General features: G+C 44.2%; 1 protein-coding gene across 4 annotated transcripts in view; it reads left to right on the forward strand.

Moving 5' to 3' along the window:
* Window positions 1-19,114, forward strand: part of ABAT (4-aminobutyrate aminotransferase) — a 137,535-nt gene that overhangs the window by 65,561 nt on the left and 52,860 nt on the right. For all 4 annotated transcript variants that reach the window (XM_090023188.1, XM_090023187.1, XM_090023189.1 and 1 more), the window contains exons 3-5: window positions 10,590-10,687; window positions 12,507-12,536; window positions 15,325-15,442. In XM_090023188.1, coding sequence (XP_089879314.1) covers window positions 10,590-10,687; window positions 12,507-12,536; window positions 15,325-15,442 — 246 coding nt within the window. The remainder of the gene's footprint in view (window positions 1-10,589; window positions 10,688-12,506; window positions 12,537-15,324; window positions 15,443-19,114) is intronic.

A 19,114-nucleotide genomic window follows, 5' to 3' on the forward strand; every position in this document is an offset into this window, starting at 1 on the left:
GGGAGAATGACGTTCTGGGATTTACTTGAGAAGCATCTATGGATGCAAGCCAGCATTTTGCTTGCTTTACTAGCCACAGCATCACACTGAAGGCTTATGTTCATCTTGTGGTCAATCGTGACCCCCAAGTCCCTTTCATCCATAGTGCTAGCGAGTGTAGCACTGCCGAGCCTATAAGGATGCTGCAGGTTTTTCCTCCCAAGGTGAAGAACCTTGCATTTTTTGGCGTTAAACACCATCAGGTTCTCATCCATCCATTTCCTGAGCCTGTTAAGGTCAGCCTGGATCACCCTCCTGTCCTCAGGTGTGGATGCTTTACCCTGGAGTGTGGTATCATTGGCGAACTTGGCCAGTCTGCTTTTGACTCCAATGTCCACATCATTAATGAAGATGTTGAACAATATAGGTCCAAGGACAGAGCCTTGGGGGACCTCATTGGTCACAGGGCACCATGATGATTGACTTCCGTCAACCACCACCCTCTTGGTCCGACCATGGAGCCAGTTCCCCAGCCAGCAGATCATGGTGGACCCAAGGCCGCAGTTGGCTAGTTTTGCCAAGAGGTGATCCTGGGATACCAGATCGAAGGCCTTTTTGAAGTCAAGATATATGACATCAGTCTCCTCTCCCTTATCCAGGTGATAGGTCACTTGGTTGTAGAAGGAAATGAGATTGGTCAAGCAAGACCTACCTGCAACAAACCCGTGCTGGGTATCCCTCAGGATATTGCCGATCTTTAATGAGCAGTGGTTTCTCTGTTGTGTGTTTTTTACTTTCAGTGTACAGCAGTATTAAAGGCTTGGGTTTAAACAAGTTAAATTATACCCATCAAACAAATAAGATCAGAATCCAATCAAACCAGTTTGAGTACTGGAAGCAGCAAACGTGTCTTGACAAGGCTAAACTAGCCACTATGGAGCCCTCCACAGTTGTTGCTGGACTGCTGCCATGCAGATCTAGGCTGGGTACCTCTCCAGTACTGCACCATGCACATGCTGGGTACTGCACCATGCAGTGTCAGCATACCCTTTCTGTTACTCGTAGGTAGGTTTACTTCATTATGTGTTTTCTTTTAATTTTATTATTGCAAGCTGAACTTCAGACAGCAGCCACAAAGTGATTACTGTTTACGGTGTTCAAAGGGTATGCGGTGCACCTCGCACTCCAGATAAACTAGACATGGTCCCTGCCCTTAGGATCTTTGTCTAGTTTCATCTGAGATTTATGGAAGAGCACCAGAAACAGCACAATGAGGGATGGTGCAGAATTGGTTAGAAACAACAAGAACTTTCACTAAACACTTGTGCACAGTTGCTGGAATAAGATTTGATGAACTGAATAATGTTTTGGTGTCTTGTTTCTGTGTGTCTTGTTAGAAAAGAGAATTGAAAAAGGTTTTGGATGTGGAGATGGTAATGAATTAGTGAAGAACCCACAGAAGAGAGAGATGGTGCGGGGAGGAAAAACATGAAGTTGACAAGATGCCTAGAGAGCATCTTTATTAGAAAACTGAGTTCATGATATAGGTTATAAAAGGTTGCATGGGATGCTGAGGCTGGGGTAGATAAGAGGTCACAGTTATGGTTGGGGAGGAGAGAAAAGGAATTGGCTCTTAGCTTTGAAGAAGTCAGTAAGACTTTGTAGCGGGCGGGACAGACTTCAGGAAAAAATACAATGCAGTAAATAGGTGTATGGAACAAGCAAAAACCCAGCTGCTTGATGCTGAAAAGTGCAGAGCTGGAAGAGAAGAGGACAGTTTTATGCACAGGGATCATTGTGATTTTTCATTGTATGGGTGGGAATGGGACTAAAATGTTTAATTTACTCTATCATGTCTTCTAGTGCAATATTTGGCTTTATAGCTTTGTTATTAAATATGGGTAAAATAGCTATGAATGGTGTAGCTATTGGATGAGCTTCTAGAGCCAGTAGGCTTTTTAAGTGGAATAGTTCTGCCATGATGCCCACTAGGTTAGGCCACCATTATACAAGGTTGCCACAGAAATAAAGTAGTGTATGACAAACACAGCTGTGAGACTCTTCCCATTGTTTCTGTAGAGTTTCATAGTTTCTAGGGTCGGAAGGGACCTGAGCAGATCATCTAGTCTGACCCCCTGCCATGGCAGGAAAGAATACTGGGGTCAAATGACCCCAGCTAGATGTTCATCTAACCTCCTCTTAAACACCCCCAGGGTAGGAGCCTGCACCACTTCTCTTGGAAGCTGGTTCCAGACCCTAGCCGCCCTGACCGTGAAGTAGCGCCTCCTGATATCTAAACTAAACCTACCCTCTGCCAGCTTGTGACCATTATTCCTGGTCACTCCTGGCGGTGCTCAGGGGAACAGTGACTCCCCCAATGCCTGCTGATCCCCCCTGACTAGTTTATAACAGGCCACAAGATCCCCCCTCAGCCTTCTCTTTTGGAGGCTGAACAGGTTCAGGTCCCGTAGCCTCTCCTCATAGGGCCTGCCCTGTTGTCTCCTGATCATACGAGTGGCCCTCCTCTGGACCCTCTCCATGCTGTTGACATCCCTCTTGAAGTGTGGCGCCCAGAACTGGACGCAATACTCCAGCTGCGGCCTGACCAGTGCCGCATAGAGGGGGAGGATCACCTCTTTGGACCTGCTCGAGATGCATCTGTGGATGTATGTCAAGGTGCGGTTGGCCTTCCTGACTGCCTCCCCACACTCCCGGCCCATGTTCACCTTGGAGTCAATGATGAACCCCAGGTCCCTCTCTGCCTCTGTGCTGACAAGAGGGGAGTTCCCTAACCTGTAGGTATGGTGCCGGTTGTTCCTCCCCAGGTGCATCACCTTGCACTTGTCTGTGTTGAAACCCATCCTATTCTCGTCCACCCACCCTTGTAACCTGTCGAGGTCTGATTGTAGCCTGTTGCATCCTTCCAGTGTGCCCACGTCCCCCCACATCTTAGTGTCATCAGCAAATTTGAACAGGGTGCTTTTTACCCCCTCGTCCAAATCGCTGATGAAGATGTTGAACAGTGCGGGCCCGAGGACCGAGCCCTGGGGGACCCCACTGCCCATGTCCTTCCAGGTTGAGAAGGACCCATCTACTATCACCCTCTGGGTGCGGCCCTCCAGCCAGTTGGCGACCCATTTGACCGTGTGGGTGTCTACACCACAGCCCCCCAGTTTCTTAATGAGAACAGGGTGAGAGACAGTGTCAAAAGCCTTCCGGAAGTCCAGGAAGATTATATCCACTGCTACCCCTGCATCTAATGATCTGGTAATCTGATCGTAAAAGGCCACCAGGTTGGTCTGACAGGACCTTCCACTGATGAACCCATGTTGGTTGCCCCTAAGTATGCAGTCCCCTGCTGGCCCCTCCTGGATGTGTGCCAGCATAATTTTCTCGAACAGCTTGCCTAGGATCGAGATAAGACTAACCGACATATAGTTTCCTGGGTCCTCCTTCCTGCCTTTTTTGAAGATGGGGACCACGTTGGCCCTCTTCCAGTCCTCCGGTACCTCACCAGAGCACCACAAGTGCTCGTAAAGCCGTGCCAGGGGACTTGCAATGACCTTGGCCAGTTCCTTTAGAACTCTAGGGTGGAGATCATCCGGGCCGGCTGACTTGAATACGTCCAACCCCTCCAGAAGCTCCCTAACTAAATCCTCGCTAACCTGTGGCCCAGGTGTGCCTCCCCTGGGGCCTGAGGGGGCCCAGCAGGGAGGTGGCTGTTCTGGTCCCTACTTAGGAAGACAGAGGCAAAGAAATCGTTAAACATGTTAGCTTTGCCGTCTGGTGTGACGACCAAGTTTTCCATGGCGTCCTGCAAGGGCCCCACATTACCAGGACCTTCTTTTTACCCCCTACGTATTTAAAAAAGGACTTCTTATTGTCCTTAATCTGGGAAGCTAGCCCCAGTTCCATCTCTGCCTTGGCCTTCCTAACTACCCCCCTACATCCCCGAGCAACTACAGAATAGTCCTCCCTGGTGATGACCCCTTCTTTCCATTGGGTGTAAGCCTCCTTTTTAGCAAGGAGACTTTCCCGGATGCTTTTGGTGAGCCACGGAGGCTTGTGTGCTCTCCTGCTCCCTTTGATCCTCGTTGGGATTACCTTCCTTTGGGCTTGGAGGATCGTCTCCTTAAGGAGCGACCACTCTCTTTGGACACCTGGCTCCCCTCCCCTCCGGGACCTCAGCACTTCTCCAACTATCCTCCTTAGCTCGTTGAAGTCTGCCCTCCTAAAATCTAGGGCCGCTGCCTTACTGCATGCCTTTGCCACCTTGCGCTGGATGGTGAATTCCAGCAGGCAATGATCGCTGTCGCCCAGGTGGTCAAGCACCCGCAGCCCCCTCACCAGGTCATCACCCGTGGCCAGCACTAGGTCCAACAAGGCGTCACCCCCGGTGGGGCTGTGCACCTCCTGGGTTAGATGGAGGTCCTTCACTCTGGCCAAGAACCTACGTGAGCATTCAGACCTGGCTGACTGTTCTTCCCAGCAGATGTCCGGGAAGTTCAGGTCCCCCATGACTACCACGTCCTTAGCCTTCACTACCTCTGTGAGCTGACCCAAGAATTCCTGGTCAAGCTTTTCTCCCTGGTTGGGAGGTCTGTAGTAGACTCCCACCGTTAAGTCCCTTTCCCCTTGACTGCCTTGTACTCTAACCCAAAGCACTTCCGAGTGCCCCTCCCCTGACTCCTTGCTAATTAACGAGGATGTGTATTCCTCCTTAATATAGAGTGCCACGCCCCCACCCCTCTTTCCTATCCTGTCCCTCCTGTACAGCCTATAGCCCTTGACATTCACTGCCCAATCATGCGTTGCGTCCCACCATGTTTCCGTAATTCCCACTATGTCCAGGCTGGTGTCAGCCAGCAGGAGGGTGAGTTCCTCCTGCTTGTTGCCCATACTACGAGCGTTTGTGTAGAGGCATTTGAGGCCTCCTGTGGGTGTGTGTACTGACCCCCTAGTCCCAGCGTTACCCTGGCCCCTCTCTCTTACCTGTTTGTTTGCTTCACTCGTTGGTCTGGGCTGGGCTGTAGTTGTGGGTCCTGTTTGGTCTGGCAGTCTGATGTTTCCTCGGCCCTCACCTTCTCCTTCCCCCGACGAGCCTAGTTTAAAGCCCGCCGGAGGAGGGCCAACCTAGAAGAGAACACACACTTACCTTTAGGGGAAAGGTGGAGCCCATCCCATCCCAGCATGTCTCTCGTTGTGATGTGCCGGTCGTGGCTGAGGAAGCCAAAGCCCTCCTCGAAGCGCCATTCCTGTAGCCGCCAGTTGGTCTCCGCGATGCATGTTTCATGCCGTCTGCCTAGTCCACTCACTGGCAGGATAGAAGAGAAAACCACCCGTGTGCCCATCTCCCTCAACACTCACCCCAGAGCGTGGTAGTCCTCCATCAGGTGATCAGGGCTCCTCCTGGCCGCATCGTTAGTGCCCACATGGACTAGGACCATGGGGTAATAATCGGTGGGCTGGATTACGGTCTGGAGCATGTCCTGAATCCTCGCTCCAGGTGGGCAGTATACCTCGCGTGCCGAGGGGTCCCGGCGACAGATGGGGCCCTCCGTACCTCTCAGGATGGAGTCACCAATGACGATCATGCGACGCTTCTTCCTCCTGGCCTTCTTGCCTCCTTCAGCTTGCACGGGACGCGCAATGGTTAAGTGAGCTTAACCACTTGTGAGACATGTGGGTATTCATGAGCTTCTGGGGAGGGTCTTTGGAGTAATTGGAGGTTTTCTTCAGTAGAATTAATCTAGAGAAAAGTTGGAAGTTGGACAGCCAAGAAACTGCTTGACCAAAAATACTGCACTGCAACAGGATGGTTTTTACAAATCTGGGCATTTGCCTGCCTTCTCATATGCAAATCTTCCTGGAGCTCTGATATGTTGTCATGCTGTTTCATCTCATGGGCACTTGGCGGTACTGCTCCTGGCACTCAACATGATGTGGGTAAATGACAATTCCAAAATCTCCTCCAACAAGTCTACATTCACAGTTCATCTTCCACATATCAACTTGAGGTAGGGATAGTGCTACTGAAGCTCTGAATCAGTTATGTGGTTTTAAATTAATTTACGGCAGATACACTATGCCAGAGAAATGCTTGTAAGTGCCCCATAGCTGAAAGTCTGGATAAAATGTTTAAGTTTGCAATTATTGAGTATATTATTGTCATGGTACAGTATAGAGGCAAATATGTCTCTCTTTTCTTGGTACCCTGACCCTCTCAGGACTGTTTTTCTTACTGTGATCATCTAAGTCCCATACTACGTTGATGGAGGTAACATGTGTGCCTGTTGAGAACTTATGCTTGGTTCGGTTAGTATCAACCTTTTCCATGTTCTGCCAGTTGGGCACACCACCAGCCTCCTTGTTGTTTAACCCTGTGATGTAGGCATCATCTTCATTTTATCTCTGGACATGTAATGCATCTCTTCCAAAGTTTGTCACTTCTGTTATTTGTATCCTAGGAGCTCAAGTCTCTGTCCGTGCCCTAAAATCTCCCCTTTTGATTATTACTGCCACACTTTTATGCTGTTGTGTTCATTTAAACAAAATAAATGGGTTCAGAGACTGATTTTTTTTCATCCTTGTACAACACCACACTTGGTTTGCAACTTTGACTGCTCCTTGCTGCAAAGACTATAACCTGCTTAACTGTAGGGAAAAGATGTTAACAAATGCATTCAAAAGTTTGGAAATGTATTAGTTGGGACCCACAAGGGAAAAAAGATCTTAAATCCAAACATAAAGTACAGGAGACCTTTTGCCACTTGTGGGGGATCCATTCTGGAGATCCCCACAAATGGTGATATCCCCAAATACTGATGGGACTCCCCATCAGACCCCGCAGATGCCCCCTGCTCCCCACCCCCATGAAAAACTGGAATCACGGGGCTCCCCACAGCACCAGAGGACCAACCACGGCAGCCTCCAGGTTAGAAGATGCCACCGCCACCTCCCTCCCCGTCCCCAGTACTCGCTCTTCGCCTGCCTGGCTCTGCCCTCCCCCTCCGCCTGCCCGGCTCTGCTCTGTGCTCTGCCCTCCCCCGCCCCACGCAGCGCTCTGTGCCGGCTTACGCAGAGGCAGGAGCTCAGTGCAGCACCAGAGGGAGCCGCAGCAGCGCTCACCCCGACCCACCCCATTGGTGCAGCACTCCGTGAATATTCGAATCTGGGAACAGCGGATTCGTGACTAGCAAGGGCTTCCTGTATTTTGAAATTGATTACAAAAGACAAACTTTATCAAAACTTTTGAGTCCCCTTGCCAGAAAAAGGATATTCAATTAGTCTTTAATTCAGCAATTCTTCTTACTGGGAAATAAAGGTTAATTCTGTTGTTAAATTAAAATTTCATACTGATTTACTGTGACAGTGGTGGCTACATTCAGGCATTTAAGAACATAAGGAGTGCCATACTGGGTCAGACCAATGGTCCGTCTAGCCTGGGTATCCTGTCTTCCACAGTGGCAGGGGTGAACGCTTTAGAGGCAGAGCATTCAACCAGGTATCTTGGGGGTGATTCATTCTGTATTTATTACCCTCCCTGGCATCTACCATTATTGGTGTTGAGATGACAGGAAATATCTTCAACTGTCCTGTTCAACAGCTATTAATAGATCTTTCAGCCATGAATTTGACTATTCCCTTTTTGAATCTGGCTATGCTATCTGCCTCTACCACCTCCTGTGGCCATGAATTCCACACATTATCTACACCTTTTTTCTTTCTTTCTTTTTTGTAAAAAAAACCAAAAAAACCTTCTGTTGTTAATTTAAAACCTGCTGTGTACTAATTTTGATGGGTGCTCCCTATTTCTAGTATTCTGGGACTTAGTGAATTACAGTTCCCTCTTCTCTCAGTCTGCACCCTTCCTTATTTTATAGACCCCTGTCATTATCCCTTCTCCTTTCTGAACTGAAGAGTCTTAGCCTTTTAAGTCTCTCCTGGGTATAGCAACTGTTGAACAAAATTGGGCCTAGCACAGATCTCTGCAGGACCCTGCTTTTGACCTCCCTCCATCCTGAAAAAGTGACCATTTAGTCCTACCCTTCACTTCTTATCTTTTAACTACCTCTCCATCCATGAAAAAAACCTTCCCCTCCAGTCCTGTTGCAACTCCAGTTTTTTAAGTAGCCTTTGGTGAGGGACCTTTTCAAAAGCTCTTTTAAAACCTAAGTATATCGTGTGCTCATTAACACCCACAAAGAACTCCAGCATATAGGTGAGACAGGATTTCCATTTATGCAAACCATGCCAATCCTTCCCCAGCAGACCATATGACATCTGATTTTATTCTTTATCTTCTAACCAGATTATACCAACTTCAAAAAATTTCACAAAACAAATGTGCAAAGGGAACAAAGAGGTAAGATAGTAAAAACTGAGTAAAAAAAAGTCTTCCGTTGATATTCTCAGGATATGGGGTGGTTGTTCAGTCATGGATGCACGCTGTGTACTGGCAGGTCAGCCATAATAGCTATTGGTCTGCACCCTGATTTGTTTTGCTCGTCCTCCACAATATTATCTGGGTGGCCTGGTCAGATCCTTCTCCTTTACAAAGGTATCCTGGGCAGGCCACATGCTTGTGTTCTGCATTATGTTTGGTCTCCGGATCAGGTGGAAGTCTGAGAGAGAGGAGACATGGAAAAATTGAAATCCTTTAAGAAATGGAGATTTTCCTCTTTCTTATAACCTATGAACACTGCAGATTTTGTTTAATACGTACCAGATACAGTTCATCTTCTAGGCTCATTTACACTCGACAATTATATATTGCAGTTTTAGGGCAGGTAGCAGACAAAATGCTGTTTTTTTTGTGCTCTTGAAACATATATATACCTAGCATTTTGGAGTAATTTGTTACAAAATGCGAGTGGAGCCTGTTATGGATGAAGAAAGGGAGTTTACTGCCTTTCAGCCTCATTTGGCATGTCAAACCTGTTTTCCTTCCTATACTGCGTTCGTGCCAAACAACAGCAGTGTAATCATAGGTCAGAATAAAAATGATCACTGACCCACATCTCAGAGTTTGTCTTCAGGCTCATACGCAATCCCTCCTCCACCCTCATCCCCTCCTTCATCCCCCCACCTTTTTTTTTTTTAAAGCAGAGCTGTTTTATTTTCTGATGAATAGATTTTCTTTTCCAAGATTGTTCCTTAATGTTGTTATAAACCGCTCTTCAGTTTCTTTCAGCAGTTCTGCTGGTAATGAATCATCCCAGTTTTACAAATGGGGAAGTTGGGGTATAAGACTTACTTGAGATGATAATGCATTGTGTCAGCAGTAGAGGTGAAGATCTAATCTAGGATTTCTCAACCCCAGTCCCCCTTTCCCAAGCAGTAAGATATTCCCCTTGTTCTCTTGTGTAACCCAGGCGCTACTCCAAGATGTACCCCCTCTCCAACTGAAGGGATCAAAGCAGGTGCACGAGTGCTGTGGGAGGTGTAGGGACACTCCTTCCCTATAGAGCAGAGCCAGACCACTAATGGGGTCTTAACCATGTACCTTTTAATGAGAGAACAGTACTGGGAACATAATATGTATAAATGAGGGGGTATAGGGGACACTACAATGCCCCGAGGGGGCAGGATTCAATAAAGGTTAGGCTCTTACAATCATACACATATTCATCCAGTTGACAAAAGATAGGGTTAACAAAATATAAAACACAAACAGCAGAACAAACAATACTGGTGGGTGAAATATGAAAGTCACAAAATACAAGACGTCCAATAACAAGAAATAGGGCCTAGGTACCGGGAACGGGTGGGAGGGAAAGAGGGAAAACACAATGACCTCTTTCCACTGCAACAAGAATTTTTCCCTGTCGCTTCACTCACCCCAGCCAGGACCTGAACTGAGATCTCCCACGTGGTAAACAAAAACTCTACCACGCAACCACCAGTGCTGGCATGAGTCTCAGCTGCTAGGGGTCTTGACCTCCTGGAGCCCCTGCCTCACATCAAGTTTCCTGGCCTCTTGCTGGAGGAGCTGGAAGCAGGGCTAGGAACCTCTCCTGCTGGCCACAGCCTCTCCCAGGGGATCCTGGAGCCCAGCGGGGAGCCTCTCCTGCAGGCCACACACCACGCTGCTGAGGGTCCCACTGCTGCCTGCAGGTCCCACTCCTTCAGGCTCTTCTGGGGCAACTGCTTCCACCCTGCTGGCCCAGCTCTTTGAAACTCCTTCCTTATGGTCCCTCACTGGTCTCCCCTGAGTCAGCTGTGCTGCCTCTTTTATTCCCCTCCAGGTGACCCAAGGGGCCAATCAGGAGACATGGAGGGTGAGTCTCTGGGGCCTGATTGGTGAGGAAAGGGAATTCCAAGCCCTCCAATCGTCTTTTACCCCTTCAAAACCCATGGGCCAAATCACCACCAGCTAGCCCGTCACACTTGCATGGACCAGAGGCCAAGATCTCTCATGACCTGCACTAGCCTAAGGCAGGATTAAAATTGGGTCTTAAATTCCCTTCAGCAAGTGCAACATAGCTGTCTTCTGCTATGAGATATCCTTATCCAGATGGAGAACCAAGTATTTATTTTCAGGGGAGTATAATAGGTCTGATATAAAAGCAAAGTTTATCATCATTTTTTCTTCTTTTTAATTCTTGCAGGACACAGGGCTATCAGTCAGGCTGCAGCTAAAATTGATTTGGATTTTGATTATGATGGACCTTTAATGAAGACAGAGGTTCCTGGGCCTAGATCCAGAGTAAGTTCACAGAGTGTGATGGTTTGTGGATTTTGTCCAAAGTAGCTGTGTTTTGAGTGATCAAATTGGAAAAACGGTGCCTAGTAGATGTAATGGTTAGGGACAATGATTATTTTAATTGCAATTTTGCAACTTTCTAAACTCATTTTTAGCAGTGAAAAACTACAAGGAAAGAAACTGCTAATGAACATGTTTGAGTGGAATTCCTAGCAGTAACAAAGCAGTTGTGCCTGAATTTGGATCCAAACTATGATGATTGATAAAGCAAAGGTTATGCAGATATGTTGGGTTGTCTATCAGAACATTTGAAGACAAATTTTTCTTCTTAGACAGGTAGGAAAGCTACTATCCCTATTGTTCTGCTTATCCTCAGCACATGCATAACAGTGTTGCTAGGAGACTAGTGTGTTTGTACAGCCTCACCATTTTGATCAAAAAGATTTTGCCTTTTGTATTTAATCTCAAGCGTTCCTAATAGCTATTGCTTGCATTAAGCAAGAATTAGAAACAAGTGGATGTCAATTTAAAGAAACCTCTCCCTCAGTGGTGAGCCAAGAGCATTCCTTGGACACGTTTTCTAGTGAAACACAGGATTGACTGTGCTTATTACAGATTAATGCTTTGGTTTCGGCACTGAAGAGAGCTGGACATTCTTTTGCTTGGGCGGAATCAGATATTTAATAGAATCCATTAAATCAGCTCTGCTTAAGTAGTAGGAAAATCTGCTAATAGTACCTGGGGGCTCAGACAGTCTTAACAAAACTTCTTTGTTCTCTGTTGAAAGGCTTGTTTTGCAATTACTGCTTTCCTCCTCCTTCTCTGCATGGAGTGTAGTTCACTCAAAATAAATGTAACCAATTTGGGGTTGACTCCACCTATGCAGAGTCCCACTGACTTCACTGGGTATGTACAGGGACCAGTGTCAGTCCTAGATGCTAATAAAAGGCCACTATCTGTTATAACTATTATGTATGAATCCCTCACTTATGCATTTACAGCTCTCCTTTTTGGGCTTTTTTTTTCCCTTTCTGGCTGGATTGTTTCTTCTGTTTCATAGGCTAATTACAGACAGTCCTAAAGCTGAATTGATTTAATCTTTGCAGGTTAATCTGAGCTGTGTAGATTGAACTGATAAGCAAGTGAACAGATATTCACTTTTGATTCTGGAAATGCAGCCACATGCCTGCAGTGGCCCAGGCCAGAAGCCAGGCAGTGCTCGAGCACACCTCCCTGCTCAGCTAGAGCAGGCAATTTGGACCAAGGCTAGCCCACCAATCCAGCGAAGAGGGTTGCAGGGGAGGTGCATAGCATCCTGGGATGCTAGGGGGGCTGTGAGTTAACTTGAATTTTGAGGGGATCTTGGACAGAAGTTCAATAAACTGATTTAACCTAAATCAGTTAAGTATATGATACTGTGTCCATCTAGGTTTATCTTAAACTGATTTTGGCCATTTTGAAAGCAGTTTATGTGCACTGAACTTCTGTTGCATTACAGAACTGAACCAGTTTCTAATCACTTACACTGATGTATGTGTAATTTCTGTCCCTAGTCATAATACAGATCACCCCAGTTTTACAAAATTCAGCCTAAATGTTTTAGAGAGGATACACACACACAATTTTTATGCAAATTGGGCAGCTGAAAAAAAATATATTTTCCACATCTTCCAAATATAGATATTGCAAATTGCACATGGCAAGTGAATTTTACCGTTAGTCGTGAAAACCTGCATGCAATTAATGTGTATATTTAAAAATAAATAAATAACCCACAGTGTTTAGTGGTTAAATTGATGAGGCTGTTTGTTTTATCTTACAGGAATTAATGAAAGAGCTAAATGGAATTCAGGTAATTTAAGTTTCTTTTTTCTTTCAGTTAATTTCTCAGCATTTCTGTTTTTGAAATCAAATGCTTTAGGTTCAGGCTGCCAAGTAGGCAGGAAAGATGTGCCATATTTACTCAAATACAAGAAAAAGCCTCTCATCTTACAATCACATATAAGGAAATTTCACTAAATATATTGTGTATCACTAAACTGCTGCCAAAAGTAGCAGGTGCTCAGCAATGGAAACTTACTATGAAACTGATTAAATGCAGCCAGTGCTGTGTATGACTATGAAAGACATGACCCACATTGGGCAAACATTCTGATTGAAACCTATCACAAGAATAGGTTAACATAGCCCATCTGGGTAACACACATGGTAGTGACCAGTAAGCGCAGTCCCTCCTCACTGCTGACTCTTTCAAGTCATGGTGAGCCATGACATTTGATACCATTCATGCAGAATCCCTCTGTCTCCCCTTCTTTCATCCTGACACATGTGCTTAGTGTGGCCCTGCCCTCCATGAGGTGAAGCCAGATTAAGTTGCCCTGTGCCTCATCTGCATGCAAGTTTTTGGAGTATCCCAAGACTTGTGACAAGAACACCTGGTTCCAGTCATGAGTGGGGCTAATTAGCTTGTGAATCCTTCCTGGGGCTATCTGGAGTAGACATACATTTTGAGCAGTGCTGAGCTGTGGGGTCACTTGTGGCTTGAGATGCTGTTGAGTCCGGTGGGACCCAGCCTGATGAACTGTGGGCTATATCATAAGCCTTTGGCTTTGGACTAATGCCGTGCATAATTTGTACCACATAAGCACAGATGCAGGAGGTAGTAAGGGCAGACTTTGAGCCATGGACATGCCACCTGGTGACAGCTGCCAGGCTGTGGGAGTGAACCTTCCTCCAAGACCTGCCACGCACAGGGACTTGAACTGGCAGGTATCCCACTGTGTATTCCCTGTGTGGGTGCTGAGACACAGAGAGGGGCAAAGAGGCCCACTGAACTGCCCCAGGCAAACCTGCCAGTGGAAGGAGGAAACAATTGACCACCTCCTCTAGAACTGGCCATAGGCCAGGGAGGTGTGGAGGAGAGTAATCATACTCTTTGCGATGGTGACAGTGGTTGAGACCTTCACCAGAGAGGTGGTGCTCTTCGGACACCTGTCCAAGCATCAAGGGGCCCCTCCAGCTCGCTTTGACCGATGGAAGAGAAAAGACTGGCACCAACTGTTCAGAGGCGGGATCACCAGAGAGAGCACTGGCGATTGTGATGACAATGAGTGAAAGGACTGGGGAAGCTGGCAAGAGATTTGGGAGGGAGGTGGTAGGGAAGAAAGAGGGCACTGAGGTGGTCTTTTGTGTGAATATGATGGGTAAAGGAGGTGGTGAAGAGTGTGTTTGTGGCTCTTGTAATGGGGATGATGATGTTTTAGCTGTTGTTGCGTGTCATGAACTGTCAAGTAAACCAGATTAATCATGAGACAGAACTCTAAAGGTATAGGGAGATATATATTTATAAAGAAATGTACTTTTTTGCAAAAAACCCATTATTTATACTACATATAAGTAGGTGCCAAACTGCTGCTCAAGTGTGTTAATGGAGTACTGGTGCTAAAACCTGCAACAGTTTCAAAAAAGGCATCATGCATCAATTCTGGGATACGCTAAGTGCATGGGTACTATATGCAAGTTGCTACAGCCACATTTAATATGAAGACTGTTTTCAGATTTGTTCCTTACTTCCCTGTGCTCAGGGAGAGCAGGGTCTGACAGAAAGGGGAAAGGGCTGCCAAGGGAAAAAGCTGGGGAAAACAGAGCAAATGGCTACCTGACCTGCCTCCCCACCCCACTTCCCCCTTGATTTATTTCCCCTGCTGTAGCAGTGGGAGGGGACAAATTCAAGTCAGACTTGCAATAATTAGATTCCATACCTGGAAAATTATAATGAATTTATACATTTTCCATATATAGAGTCTAATTACTAGGGTGGTTGTCTTATATTTGAGTAAATATGGTAACGCTGCATAAAAAAAATTGTGCATAATGTTTTACAATTAAATTACAATTTAATATGTACTAGAACAAAATTTTTGCCTGGCCTTTTCCTAGTGTTGAAATGTTCTGTGAGATATAAATGCCTGTCCTTTTTTTTTTACCTTATTTTACCTACTATGTGTGATACTTGTGTTTTAATGTTGCTATTAAGCAGAGGATAACCATTTGTTACCTTGCCCCAAAGGACAGTGTTTTGGTGTGCATGCTTGACTTACGTGGAAGAAATGCTTGCTTATAGTTGTTTAAATTTCCTCATAAATTGGCACGTGCAATTCCCACAAGAAAAATGTCTGTCAGCCTTACATATGCATGCATTTATGTATGTGTTTTGCAGACGGCACATGTGGGTGATCTGCAGGATCAGACTGACTCAGGAATTCTGTGTTTTATTTTCACTTCTGCCCTTACTCACTGTTGGACCATGGGCAAATCATTAACTGCATTTAATTCCCTGAGGTTGGTAAAATGCTTTCAGAGCTTCAAGTGAGGAGGTCTTAAAATGGGTGCAAAATACTGCATTCCATTTTTCTCCTCTTTCTCTTAGTTCTTTTTACAGTCCATGCTTGTAATAGGCTACAGCAAAGTTAATCCTGATAAAATGAAGATACTTATCTTTTGGGGCTTAGGTATTGTAAGCAGGTGTTGTATTAGGTAGTGTTGCATCTCTCCCCCCGCTTATGTTGTGTGCATCTTCAAAATAAGATTGTTCTGCCTCATACTAGATATATTGGATTGTTGGGTTTTTTCCTTTTAAGAATGCAGAAGCTGTACACTTTTTTTGCAATTATGAGGAGAGCCGAGGAAACTACCTTGTAGATGCAGATGGGAACCGCATGCTGGACCTCTACAGTCAGATTTCATCCGTCCCAATAGGTAGGCAACAGATTGCTCCAGAACTTTTGTTTTGCCACTGAGCTGCTTTTTCTCCTCTCTTGATCTCTGCCAGAGGAGGTGATTGATTAAACAATAAAACAACTGACACAGTGTTTGCTTCATTGCGGTCATAGTGCTTCAGTGCTGTACATTACATAATGGCATCTCTGTATAGCTGGAGGATCTACATTAAGATTCAGTACATGTGGCTCCCTTGGAGCGTGTCATGGTAGCTACAAGGAGCCATAATATTAATCTTAGGTTGGATCATGAGGGTTCTGTAACCTTTTTAATTGATTCTTTGTTAAATTTAATGTCTTAAATACAACATTTGATCAAGAATGTTGCCTTCAAGATATAGCCACCCTTCTGAGGCAGACTGTCCTCCCACTCAAGCTGCCTTGCTGACTGCAGGCCAAATGCATTAATTCTACAGTATTCTTATCTTGCCGTCTCCTTTCTGTTGATTCTCAGCGTATTCCTTCTGGAGTCCATTTTGTCTGTGGTTTCTTAGGAATTTGGATAGTAAACTATATTGTGACATACTCTTGACTTAGGTCTGCAGAATTCCCTAGGTGGTTTCCTGCCTGACAAGAGCCAACCCATTTGAGTATGCACATTATTTGTGAAGATCATGGTAACTAAAAAAGGGTGGGGTTGCAGTATTTAAGATATATCCTGCTACCTGAACTTGCTGGATACACTGCACTTAATTTGACTTGTAAAACCTAAGCAAAAACAGGTTATTTACATCAGGTTATTTATTGCTTACAATTCATATCAATGTCAGTTTTTCCTCTGCTCTTACAGTCTCCTGATGCTCCTTTTCCGCCTGGTTTTGTGTAGAGGAGGTCAAAATGACGCTTGGATTTGTAACAGGAGGAAGACTTTTTTTTTTCAGAGGCATACCTGGCCTCAAAATCATGTCTTAATAATCATGATTCAAAATCATGTCTTAATAATCAAAGTCATAATAATCACTTGATAGTTTTGACCAAGGTCCTACAGGACAGGTGTCAACATTGCAGGACATATTCCAAACAGTCTTCCTTGGTGACACTTTTAACAGAGAGAGGCTAAGTAGAAATGTAAACTAAAAAGACAGCGCATATTAGGCAGTGCTGAAGCCTATTGACAGGCAAGCATAACAAGAAGTTTCCCTACCTTTAGCAGACCTAATCAGTGGCTGGAATATTTGCTGTGAAGTGGGCATTTTTCATTATTATTAAATTTGCTAGAATAAAGATGGCATGGAGGGAATTTATTCAACAACTTAACATTGTTGCAATTATTTTTTGGTTACTGGTCCACTTACCAGTGATGACCTGAATTGCGGGGGGGAATAGCAGGTAGCATTTGTCTTGAAATCACTCTGCAAGTAACTGAGAAATACTGTAATAAAATGCTTATTTTAGTTTTAATTTTGCTTTCAAGAGGCTATGAAAGGACAGGCCAAAGGGGTAGGTTGTAAAGATATGAATATGTAGGTTGCATTCATTTGATTAAAGTTAGAAAAAACAAGGAAGATTTATACAAGTAGAGCTATTACTTTTTTGTCATAGTTAATACTTCTGTCCCAAAAGAGCTGGTCATGTGGAAGATCATAGGGTAAAATAGAACCAAACATTAAACTGTATTGCTGATGTAGAGCAATGGTGGTAGACAGATCAGTGAGCAAAGACCTGAAGGATGGTGTCAGGCTCTCGGAAAACTCGGTCAACTTGTGGGTACTCTTTCAAAAAAAAGCAGACAGAAAGAAGTCTAAATTACAGTTTTGAGGAATGCAGATTTTTTTTGTTTGTAAAGTAATCAGTGCACTTGCTACTGCATACATATTGCGCAGTACCAAGAAATATTAAAAGAAGTATTGTTCTTGGAAGAGAAACCCCAAAATTTGAGGTACTGTAAATTGGATGATTTACCACATAAAGCATTGTGATATTCCAGTTTTCACTGTAGGCTTCTTTTATGAAGATCTGCAATTAAGTGGCTCATTTGTCATTATGGCAAAAGAGCAAAGATTTGTGACTGACTTATTTGCAATAATCCATTCAGATAATCTGCTTTGCAGAGTTAATCATTTCATAGGCTTTATTTGCAGGTACTTCTTGCTGCTTGTAACTTATTTTTGCTGAGGCTGCTCTAGAGAGAAGAATTTTGTTGACCCTAATGTGGACATATGTGCATTGCTAGAGAACATGGTATTTTTGCACTAATTTGCATCTAATTTATGTAAGATTTGACTATGAATTTCTAGAAATTAACATTGGTTTGGTGCTTTAGCCTCTCATTTATCTATATCACTACATTTTCACCTGAGAGAGGGGCTCTGTGGAAAGAGTTAGTAGGTGATCTTCTAATTAAATGCCATTTCATAGAGTCCATGCACCATGTTAAAGCTGCACGGGCAACATTAAATCCTACCTTTCGAGTGCTTGACTCTCTTCCTTAAGATTCCTTCAAGACAGGTTCTGTGTGTGTGTGTGTGTGTGTGTGTGTGTGTGTACATACACAAATATTTTTTATATAATGTCTTTTTCATTTTATTTCCTTAATATTTTTTTCAAATTGAGTACATATAAATCATTCATTCATGGACATGTTCAGAGCATACCTGCAACACTTGAGAGGTTGTAAGGTAATAGCAAGAAAAAGATATACCTGGGTATGTATAGGCTGGTTCATTTTAAGAAGATTGTTTCTTAAAACCTATAGGACCTATAGTATAAAGCTAATGATTTGGAGAGAGAATCTCTCCAACATGTCTCCCTCTTTTTTCCACCTTTTTAAGTATATGCAGTTAGCATGCCTTCAATATTTGTATGCAGGTAAAAAAAAATGCAGTCAGGATGAAAAATGCTACCCTTGCTTAGTCCATGAAGAAGAAACTCCCTGAACAATAGTAGATTAGGAAAGAAGATAACTAAATTGGCTCAGTGTTGTACATCCTAAATAACCCACTTTGGTATCTTCTTGTGGCTCATGGGAAGCAGGTTGGATGTTTTGGCGTGGTGGTAGCTGATATCAGGTGTTGCCTAAATTAGGCTTTCTCTTTTTTCCTGTGTACTTCTTTAGGATAATTTTCAATTTATCTCTGCTTTTGCACAAACATCCAAAAATTCTTTCCGGAGGAGAGAAGTAGCAAAATCCGTTTTTTTGTTGTTTGTTGAGAAGAGAGCATATTTACGATTCTAGGATGTGAACATGAAGTGATTTCTGTGGATACCCCTGTTAGCTCATTGTAACTGGTTAATGAGATGGAACTTCTCCCCATTGACAGATAGGAGTTCATTGGAAGCATGCCTGCTGTATTTGTTAGGTGCAGTCAGCTGATTTTTCTGGGTTGAACATTGAAAATAAATAGAATTGGATTATATATTCCTCTGAGGCAAAGCAGGGTGGATTTTTTTGATAAATTCATTCTAATATCACCTCAAATAATATAAGGACATTATACAATTGTGAGCTTCAAGGATGGAAAGAATGGAAAATCAATTAACAGAAATTATGGCTTGGAATTAAAATTTCTGGGCTATTTAATTAGTCTAGTATAGCTCTTCCGCTTTATCCGTGTTCATTAAAATAGGATTTTGACGTTTTTCACTTAGTTTGGTTTCTCCAAATGATATATAATCTTTCATAACAGTGCAGAACTCAAGGACTGAAATGCAG

Source organism: Crocodylus siamensis, chromosome 12 (assembly GCF_052110815.1).
Source record: "Crocodylus siamensis isolate JL-2025a chromosome 12, ASM5211081v1, whole genome shotgun sequence".
Taxonomy (NCBI): Eukaryota; Metazoa; Chordata; order Crocodylia; family Crocodylidae; genus Crocodylus; species Crocodylus siamensis.